General features: G+C 43.9%; 1 protein-coding gene across 1 annotated transcript; it reads right to left on the bottom strand.

The window, feature by feature from the left end:
* Window positions 1–8,200: 8,200 nt before the first annotated feature.
* LOC123943714 (disintegrin and metalloproteinase domain-containing protein 21-like) lies at window positions 8,201–10,819 on the bottom strand. The gene has a single exon (XM_046007914.1). The coding sequence runs from the start codon at window positions 10,778–10,780 to the stop codon at window positions 8,201–8,203; it is 2,580 nt and encodes an 859-aa protein (XP_045863870.1). The 5' UTR covers window positions 10,781–10,819.
* Between the last annotated feature and the right edge of the window lie 656 nt (window positions 10,820–11,475).

The following is an 11,475-nucleotide window of genomic DNA, read 5'->3' as shown; positions in this document are numbered from 1 at the left end:
GGACTTCATCAAGATCAAAAGTTTCTGCACAGCAAAGGAAACAGTCAACAAATCAAAGAGGCTACCCACGGAATGGGAGAAGATATTTGCAAATGACAGTACAGACAAAAGACTGATATCCAGGATCTATAAAGATCTTCTCAAACTCAGCACACACAGAACAGATAACCACGTAAAAAAATGGGCAGAAGACATGAACAGACATTTCTCCAATGAGGACATACAAACGGCTATCAGATACATGAAAAAATGTTCATCATCACTAGCCATCAGGGAGATTCAAATCAAAACCACATTGAGATATCAACTTACAGCAGTTAGAATGGCCAAAATTAACAAGACAATAAACAACATCTGTTGAAGAGGATGTGAAGAAAGGGTAACCCTCTTACACTGTTGGTGGGGATGCAAGTTGGTGCAGCCACTTTGGAAAAGAGTGTGGAGATTCCTTAAGAAATTAAAAATAGAGTTTACCTATGACCCTGCAATTGCACTACTGGGTATTTACCCAAAGATGCAGATGTAGTGAAAAGAAGGACCATCTGTACCCCAGTGTTCATAGCAGCAATTTTCGCAGTCTCCAATCTGTGGAAGGAGCCCGGTTCTCCTTCAACAGATGAATGGATAAGGTAGATGTGGTCCATATAGCCTATGGAGTATTATGCCTCCATCAGAGAGGATGAATACCCAACTTTTGTATCAACATGGATGGGACTGGAGGAGATTATGCTGAGTGAAATAAGTCAAGCAGAGAGGGTTAATTTTCATATGGTTTTGCTTATTTGTGAAGCATAAGAAATAACAAGGAGGACATTGGGAGCTGGAGAGGAAAAGGGAGTTGGGGAAATTTGAAGTGGAGATGAACCAGGAGAAACTGTGAACTCTGAGAAACAATCTGAGGGTTTCTTAGGGGAGGGAGGAGGTTGGGTGAGCCTGTTATTGAGTATTGTGGAGGGCAGGTATTGCATGGTGCAGTGGATGCGGTGCATAAACAATGAATTCTGTAACACTGAAAATAATAAATAAATAAATAAATAAATAAATAAATAAATAAACAAACAAACAAATGAATAAATAAATAGGGGCATCAAGTTGCCTGATTTAAAAGTATATTAAAAATCTGTTATAACAATGATAGCATGGCAATTGGCACAAAAACAGACACATAGACCTTTGGAACAGAGTAGTGAGCCCAGATATGGACCTGCAACTCTATGGTCAAACAATCTTTGACAAAGCGGGAAAAAAAAAAAAAAAAAACAACAACAACAACAAAAAAACTTCCTGTGGAAAAAAGATTCTCTTCAGTAAAGATTGCTGTGAAGATTGGACAGCAATGTATGGAAAAATGAAACTTGATCATTCTCTTACACCACATAGAAATTGTCCAGCCACGTTAACATTTGGGTGGGTGACTCAACCCAAGCCAGACTGACAGGAAAACAATGAATCAGGCCCTTCCCTCAGAGGAAAAGCCAAAAGAAGAAGAGGACAACCACCACAGGTTGAACTGTAAAACCCAATCGGTTAAAACAATATATTAAGCTCACAGTGTGGCCCTATAACATGTATATTTCATAAATACCTTTTTAAAATTCATCCTGATGTTTCTTTTAATTTTTAACCTACTTTCTTATACAACTAGAGTTTTAATACAACATATTCCTTAATGACTTTTTAACTTCAACATTGTTCATTACATACTGTGTTTCTTTTCTTTTCTTTTTTAATATACATATTGATATAAGATTCAAAGTAATATTTTTCCATATTCAATACTATCCCTATATATAAACCAGTTTTAATGCTCCATTATTTCTGGAAAGTTGAGGTCTTTAACAAAAATATGAAGATACACCTAGGAGGAACAGAAATAACCATCCTCAACCACATCGAGGATTTATAACCACAGTCCATTCTTATTCTTCTGTTAGTGTTTCTGCGTATTTGTTTCTGTTCTGGTATTAAATAAATCTTATTCTTGGGGATAGTTTTTGCTGGGTATTTCTTTTTTCTTGAAATTTACTTTTGTTTTTCTTTTTGTTTCTTCATTTTTTATTATATATCTTATAAATCTTACTTTTTGTCTTTTTGGCTGATTTTCTCTTCTCTCTCTCTCTCTATCTCTCTCTCTCTCTCTCTCACTTTTTATTTTCTCTTTCTTTTTTTGTGGTGACTTCTGATTGTTCTGAAACTTTCCAGGTTGCACCTTGCCTGGATAGTGGTTGATATATTCAGCTATACATACAATCAACCACCTCTCAAAATGACTATGAGGAGAAATGCCAAACAATAGAAAAATTCAGATACTGTGTCTTCTCCATCAGAAGAATTGCATATGTACAGAAACAGTATGTCAGAAAGGGATTTCAGGGTAACAGTTATCAAGGCAATGGTTAGGTTGGAGAGCACCATTAGTGACAACATAGAATATCTAATGGTGGAAGTGGAGCTGACCTGGCAGAAGTTAAAACCTCTATCAATTAGATAAAATCTAATCTAAATATACTAATTTCTAGGGTAACTGAGACAGAAGATGGCATTACTGATCTAGAGGACAAACTGATAGGGAAGAAGGATCTGGAGGAGGTCTGGAACAAACAGCTTAGAAGTCACGAAAACAGAATCAGGTAAATAAATGATGCCTTGAAATGTTTCAACATCAGAATTATTGGAATCCCTGAGGGGGTGGAGAAAGAGAAGAGACTAGAGGATGTAGTTGATCAAGTACTGGATGAAAATTTCCCCAATCTGGGGAATGGAACAAGCATTCCTGTCGTAGAGGTGGAAAGGAAGCCCCTAAATCAACGAATCTAGAAAGACCTACATACATTTGATTACGAAATTAATGAATCTTAATTTTAGACAAGAAGTCCTCTGGGCAGCTAGGGGAAAGAGATTCCTCATGTACAGAGAAAGGTCGTCAGAATAACATCAGACCTGTCCACAGAAACCTGGCAACCCAGAAGGGGCTGGAAAGATGTATTCAGGGCACTAAATGAGAAGAATGTGCAGCCAAGGATACTCTATCCAACAAGACTGACATTCAAAATGATGGAGAGCTAAAGAGCTTGTAAGATAGGCAAGGTTTAAAAGAGTATGTGACCACCAAGTCGGCACTACAAGAAATACTAATGGGGATTCTATAAAAGAAGAAAGAACCCAAGAGTGACATAGAACATAAATTTACAGAGAGAACCTAAAGAAACAAGGACTTCACAGGCAACATGATGTCAATAAAAACTTAGCTTTCAAGAATCACTCTCAACATGAACAACCTAAATGCTCCATAAAATGGCACAGAGTTGCAGACTGGATAAAACGACAGGACCTGTCCATATGCTGTCTACAAGAGACACTTTTGGAACATAAAGATACATCCAGACTGAAAATGAAGGGATGGAGAAGCATCTTTCATGCCAACAGGCTTCAGAAGAAAGGTGGAGTAGCAATTCTCATGTCAGATAAATTAGATTTTAAGCGGAAGACTCTAGTCAGAGACACAGAAAGACACTACATCATTCTTAAAGGGTATATCCACCAAGAAGATCTAACAATTGCAAATATTTATGCTCCCAGGAAACAAACTTTTTAAAATGAAACCTAGATTTTCTCCACTATAGAAAGACTGCATTGTTCCTTCTGTTCTTCCTCACACTGTTGCTGGGCACCCTTCAGACTGTGTCTGCTCCATTATCTGTGCTGTTAGCTCAGGAGGTCAGGCCCAGATCCTACTCCAGATCTTAAGGCCTGTGTGCATTAAATAATTGGTCTGATGATCAACTCTGTTGACATCAGGGTTGTGAGTACAAGCCTGAATTTTCATGCCTGTCCAGAAGAGCAGGGGATCACAACACAGGAATGGGTGAATGGAAGGCTGTAATGTCAAGAGCAACGATGTCACTCTGCCTTTTCTTCCACCCAGTTTCTTGGGCCCACAAAACTTCCATGGAAGTCTCTCTCAGGGACATAGAAAGACAACATGGCAATCAGACTCTTGAGCTGATGTCCACACCACTTCAGAGTGTCAATAGATGTTCCAGCATAACCCCCATGGTGCAAAGATTATCCAGACTACATAATGTGTCCTATGGCTCTCAGGACACCTGTGCATGAGTTGGCAGAGCTCAGAAATTCCCTGATAATTCTGCCTAATATCTCAAGGTGTAAAACTTGACCAAAATTCTTCACTAAGTTGGTCAGGTGAGGAAAGAGGTCTTATAACTGAAAAAGGACAGTAGACCTCCCATGCCTCACAAACTGTGAGGTGCACATGAGAATTGGGGTGTGAAGACAGCAGCATGACCAGTGACAGAGGGCCTCAGTCACCTAGACCAGGAGAACTAGAGGCCTCTTCCCTGGACCTGGGGGAGCGGGGGTGGTGCAAATATCATGACGATGGTGTGGCTGTCAAGATTGGCCACAGGCAGCTCAGTACAGGTATATAAAGTGAAAAGAGACCCTGGCTGGGACTTCTCTGCCATTGATGTTGAAAAGAATGTACTGGCTAGATCAATCACTGCAGTGTGGTTCCCTGCAGCTCCTTCAATGTCCTCAGCTGACTGCACAGTATTGGGAATGGAAGTTGTAGGAGAGGACCTGGGTATGGACATTTTGTTAGTCAACTGTAAAGAGCCACCTGCCAGTAGGGGCTATAATGTCTGATACATGGGGGAACTGAAAGGAGACATGGTCTCGTTAATGACACCTCCCTTCAAGAAACCTTGAAATATAGGCTCACATTGCTCAGTCCCCTATTACAAACAGCATCAGTGGGTATATACTGTCTTGATCTGTCAGGGGTAGGGGTGGCAGTACTATAGCCTACTGATGGACACTCCCACCAGAGAGATCAGGTATTGCTGTGTTCGCACAGTCCTTCAGGACGTCAGGTCATATGTACCTTTACCAGGAAAGGTCAGGGCCAGGAAAGTGTCACTCAAAGAGTTTCAGCAAAATTTTCTCCATGAGTGACATCCCAGGGAAATTGAACACCGTCTACTACCCCGTCTGTTCTACAGATAACCTAAAGTGCACCCCTTGCTTATGTTTGGGGCATCCCTGGGAATCAGTATAACTTGGCTCCAGGGTTAAAGAAAAGCAGAAAAGCTTGTGTATGTGTGTGTCTGGAGGTAACTGGTGATGTATATAGGTGGATATCCTTGGACAACCGACAGGCTCCTGAACTGTCAGTTCCTGAGACAGGAGTCTTGGCAGGAGCCCACCTCTCGCCGATTGTCAGGGTTGGATTTCCATTAGCTCTTCATACCTGGCTGGGGCTATGGTGTTAGAGAAGTGATGGAACCCACATGATTGGTAAGGCCAGCAGTCTCTGGATGAGCCTCAGGAACTTGAACAAACTTCAGGCTTGTGTCCCGGCATTTCTGAGATGAACTCATTAGGGAACCCTGATCTCAGAGCTGCCCATAGAGGTGTGGGTCACCCATCTCCACTGGAAAGGAGCTGGAATGAAGTGCCACCACTTGACTGGGGCTGATAAGATACCCAGATGCCCCTCACGCCCTTGTGACCCTCCACTCTGTTCCCCTTTGTAGAGACCGTGGGGCCATTTAGCCTTTGTGGCAAAAAACAAAAAACAAAAAACAAAAAACAACAAAAAAAAAACTTGTGTTTCAGGAAAATTCTCCTTGTTACATCTGGCTATGGCATCCATGATGTCTAATACCTGCTGTCCTGAATCCAGTATTACTGTGAACTATAAAGGCACAGGCTTATGATTAGGGCTGTACTTCACGAAGAACTCCTCAGATTCTGGCAACAGAGGTGTCTCCTCAGGGTTGTTAATGGTCCAAGGTTCCTGCGATGGTGATGCTAGGCAAAAGGACACTCCCACTGAACCATCCCAAGTCTACATAAGAGGAAGTGTGCCTCACCTGTGCTTGTCCACACACATTGGGACTGGGTGTTCCTGCCACAAAAATCCATGTACCAGCAACGAGACCCTCTTTCTTCTTACCTCAGTGGGACTGAGGTCTTGAGTTGACTCTTTCTCAGAGTACTTCCTTTTTCATTTGGCCTGCATCTCTTGCCCTGTTTTCTTGGTGTGCTTGGCATGGACTTTGGGAGCAGCAACAAGAGTGGAGGGTCCACCAGGAAGTCCTTAAAAACAAACCTTTAATACTTCATTGTTTTCAAAGAATGTTGAATTTTCACGTCTGTCCACCCCAGGCAGTAGTCACATGACAGATGCTTAAGAAACAGCTCAAAAACATTTCAAAATACTCACAAGAGCAATCCAGTGCCATTGTTTCCTTCCTTGAGGACAAATAATTCCAGAAAACCTTGCATTTCCGTGATGGTGTGGTTGCCTATCCCTTTGTCTCACTCATGCTGGTCCTTGGACACGGGGATACATGGTGACAGGGAATACCTGGGAAGGACGTTGTCTTTTCTGCAACTAATGAATGGTGGCCTTTTGTACTTGGGTGTCCCACTCAACCCCTGAGAGGCTGGGGGTGATTGGGAACAGTAACAAGGGCTGCACCCACACTGGATGCCTGCCTTAGCCAATGTCTCTGCACAGGCTGGCATGATGCCCATGGTAGAGTTGCCACGTCATTGCCTAGGGCTGCTGCTCTAAGTTATATACCCATCTCCTTGATGCCCCACAGCATGTTGAGCAGCTGGTCTCTCAAATGGCAAACATTTAGGGGCACTGTGTTTGGATCCTAGAATGAAATAGTCTGTGCACCAGGTTCCTACCTGGGGAAAGAAGCAGGGCCTTACTTTCCAAGTTAGCACCTGTTTTCAACTCAGGCCTGTCCCATGTAATTATAGCTCATCTCAACAATCCCCAACATCCAGCTTAGTACTGTTTAGAGACAAATAGGATATACACACACTTGCGGCTCCCCAGACTGGTGCTTGTCGGTTGGTCTGTGCCAAGACTCTGCCCTTTTACATCATTGAAAATTTAGGCTGGGTCTTCTGACAACACCTGTCATAAGCTCGAGTGATGTTGCAGACCACCAACAAACAGTGGCTCCTTCTCAGAGAAGCTGAGTGATCTGGGTGAGGAGATGAGTGAGGCATTCTCAGCTCCAAGGCATTGCTGGGGGCATGGGCTGTTTCCCAAACCCACCCTTGTGGACAATTATGTTGGGGACCCACAGCTTCTGTATTGAACTATGAACATGCTGTCTGTGTCCAGTTACATACAGTAGGTAAACAGGTGACTTTCTTGGCATCTCAGCTCCAACTCTGGGGACATCAAAGCCACATGGCTATTCTGACTGGAAGTGTGGTTTCTCTACACCCCACAGTGGAAGTGAAGTTCGAGATTTTATGGTTTTCAGAGCCCAGAAGCCAGGGAGACACAATGACCTAGGTTAGGCCTGGCCACCACCATAGACATCAGGGAGCAGGAGATTTGAGAACAGGACCGCAAGAACCTAATCACAAAGGAGGTGGATGGGGTTGATGTCCTTATTGTTTCACAGGCTCACCTCTGTGTGGTTACTTTAAAGGATGCCTGGGACAAGCAGAGTGGGACACCCAGGCAGGCCCATTCAAGGGTATTGAGGGGGTGGTGAGGTTCATGGGACTCTCTGTACTGTGCCCAGGCAGCAGCTCAGAACAATAAGTTGATTGTTTGTGACTACCTACACAGCTAATGTCAGTGCTCAGCTCCCTGAAATTCAGACTCAGAGAGAAGAGAGGGATGAACATTTCTAGAGCTCCCTTGGATTCCATAGTCATCAGTGGGCACTTCTGCCTACCATTCTGATTAATTTCATGGGATTAAATGTTCAGGATAATGGTCTCAATTTTGTATTCAGAAAGTAACTCTGCAGGGTGGTGCACCTTGCACTAGTTGGGATCACACCCGAGTCACCCTCTCCTGCCCAGAGCCACCCCAGTGTGGGACAGGTAGCATGCATGGGGAGTAGCACTCCATCACCCTGAACCCTCTTTGGGACTGGAGAAAGAGAGATTACCTGAGCAATAAGAAAATCCTCACTGGTCATGAGCACCATTTTGTAGAAGTGTAATGAGTTTTCCCTACAGGAGCGTGTGGCAACTTCCCTTAATTCTGCACCCAAGGACCTCAGTTCAATTCTCCAATGCTGACTCAGGTACTATGGACAGAATCTTGGGCTCTATGTGGGCTCTTACAGTCTTACAAAGATATGGAGACACCACCACTGTGCACTTCTCAAGTTTTATTTCAGAGTGCTTGTCAATGACCTATCACAGAACTGGTGTGAGAGACTGGTGCTGTGTGCTGAGAGCCCAGTGATGTGTGCCTGGAACTCTGTGTTGTGAGCCTCGACACCTGTGATGTGCGCCGGGATACCTGTGTTGTGGGCCTCGACACCTGTGATGTGCGCCGGGATACCTGTGTTGTGCCCTGGGACCCCTGGTATGTGGGCAGAGTCCCCAGGGATGTGGGCATGGACCACTGTGATGTGTGCAGAGTCCCCAGGGATGTGGGCAGGGACCACTGTGATGTACGCTGAGATGCCTGTGTCTCCTCCAGACTCCTGGAAACATGGATGTCAGCTTTGCCTCCTCCTACTGTAGTTTCAGCCATTCTCCTGTGGACTGGCTTTTGTTGTTCAGGGCTCTTCAGTCTGATTTCATGATGGGCTTCACCAACTTTCTCTTCCTTAATTATAACTGTCTTGAGAGTTCTTAAATTTGTGGTGAATCCAAAGAGGAGTGCAGTTATTAAGGCATAAATTCGAGCAAAGACCACTCTCAGATATATCACTGATTCATGACTCTGCAAGACTAACCGCACTCTACTTGGAGGGGGTCCACTGTCTATGCTCCCACCAGCACCCCTATCAATGCACCGTGGAGGATCCCAGCCTATGTGGCAATGGCAGTTTCTGTTATTGTTGCAAATCCCCCTGTAACCGCATTTCTCAGGTAAACAGTCATAATTCAGCTGGGCCACACTGCCATTGCAGTAGGTATGGTTACAGAACCTTCCGGGAGCACAGGGGGTACCAGGTCTCACATGACCAGCATCATTTGCTCCTGTGGAGCGATGTGAGTCCAGCCCAAAACACCAGAATCCTGAAATGAGAGACTGATGGAATCCCACATGTTCTTGCAAGCGGGGGAGGTGTGTGACATTACCACACTGCAGCCTTCCACAATAAATGTCTTCAATGGCACAGAAGTCAGCTTTCATTCTCCCTCCAATTCTTCTGCAGTGTCCGTATCTATTGCCTCTTCTATTTATGGTATAGCAGGCATCTGCACCTTTCACAGCATTTTTACCAAAGATTTCTTGGCAATGCACAGTGCGGTCAGTGCAATTTCCATGATAACAGTAACCCTCTTCTGTGCATGGGGTTCCATCTTGCATATAGAAATCACCAGGGCATGACAAGGACTCCCCATGGCAGTACTCAGGAAGATCACATATATTTTGGATTGGTCTGCAGAGTGTCCCAGGAGGAGAATAGGTGCAGTTTGTACAGCATCGGCCTGTATTACATTTGCTGTCTATGGTGAAGGTACAATCATTTGTACAGCAGAGGTTGTTGTAACACTGTTTGAAGGAGCCACAGTCACACTCCTCGCCTTGATCCAGTATGTAGTTTCCGCAACGATCGTGGGTCAGACTTTTGTTTAAATATACCATTTTGGTGCTGAAGAGGCACTCACCTTTCCCACGACCCACTATGTGCTGCACATGCATATAGGAACAGTTACTGAAGGAATCTGTCAGAGACAGTGGTCTGTGCATAATACACATGGACCTTCTCTGACAAAAACAAAATTTCCCATCATAGAATAAACCAAAATTTTTTCCCACCTTTTGTGCTGCTGTGATAGACAACAATAAATACTGTCTGCCTAGGTAACCAAGCATGATGAGGTTTCGTTTATGGCATATACCATATAACTCTGGTTCATAATTATGATCCTCTGGCCCATCTTTAATAAAAATTATGGATGAATGTGGTTCAAGAATGGTATATAAAAAAGACTGATAATATCGAACATATGGGCTATATACCACATGATAAAACTCCAAGTCAGTTGGATCTACCTGATCATAAATGATCATGAACCCAATGTAGTAATTGATATCAATAGCTTGAAAGAATGTGTCAATTAAACTAAATACCCTTATCAGGAATTGGGCACATTTTGACACATTATTAAACACAGTATACATTGAGTTGGAACTTAGGGCAAGTGCTTTCATATTTCCGTGGTGGGATGAATACATCTTACTAGAGATCCTGGGGACAACACTGGCATTTCGTTGAGAGAATACGGGATCCCTAACCTCACGATGTCCCAGTTTATAGGAAGGTCCCATCGCATTCATGTCTGCCACTATCTGTGAAACAATGTGCTCAAACCTTTGGGAATCGCTGAGGGGTTTGATTTCATAGGCGAGGTCATCCAACTTCATGATACCTTCAAGACCCCCATAGCATGTGTCTATGGTGACCATGGAAAGAGGAATCTCCTCCAGGTAGCCGACGTAGTAACAGTCTGGAGGGATGAAGGGGTAGTCCATCTGCAAGGCTCCTTGGTCGTCCTGAGTCATCATCAGCAGATGTCTGGACCAAAACAGTTTCTTGCGCCGCATGTGGATAATGTGCCTCTTGCCCCCAAATCGCAGGCTGTAGGACAGCCAGCCTGGTATCTGAACGCCTTTGCCATGGTGCAGCTCCTTCCTGGGAATGACCACCTCAGAGGAGATGTAGCGCCATGACGGACGGTCTTGAGAACATTTCACAGGAGCCAGGCCTGCCCAGACAGCAAGCAGCAAGAAGAGCGTCCTCATAATGACCTGGCCCTCTGCCACCCTCAGGCCCCTGCTCAGAGATATCTGTCAGCAAGAAGGGATCAAGCATAGATCCTAGTGAGGGCCATGTCTAGAGCATCTGACAGAATAGAGAGCTACTTCAGGCTACCAGCACCCCACGCCTGGGGGCCACCTGTGGAGATGAGGTCACAGTCACAGGGTGTGGCAGTGGGTGGGCCTGCACATCAGTGCAGCTGTGGTGGATGTGCGAGAGATGGGTGGGCCATGTGCATGAGTCCTCACGTGGACATGGGAAGTGTGTTGGACCCAGAGGCTTCCCAGATTCAACACGATCGATCTTTCCTCCAGATACATGAATACATGATATACATTTATAATGCAATAAACTCCTTTACCAGTTCCATCTCCGGTGGAACTGTTGGGTCACTTTCTGTGGATTACCCCCATAATTCCCTGTAGATATCACTGTTCCTACTTTGCTGGCATGTGGAGGTAGAGAGTGAAAATGTTCTCATATAAAAAACAAAACAAAACAAAAAAACCAAAAATTTACCTTATAGTTGTTGGAAATAATGGCTTGCAGTATTACATGTATTACTACGTGTCTATTCATATTTGTCATATATTTGTAAGTAACTTGATCCTTTTGAGATTTATTTTTTTAATTTAATTTAATTTTTTCAATGTTCCAAGATTCATTGTTTATGCACCAC

Source organism: Meles meles, chromosome 6, assembly GCF_922984935.1.
Source record: "Meles meles chromosome 6, mMelMel3.1 paternal haplotype, whole genome shotgun sequence".
Classification (NCBI taxonomy): Eukaryota; Metazoa; Chordata; class Mammalia; order Carnivora; family Mustelidae; genus Meles; species Meles meles.
Note: the sequence above shows the minus strand (reverse complement) of the source record. Positions and strands in the feature narration are given on the sequence as shown.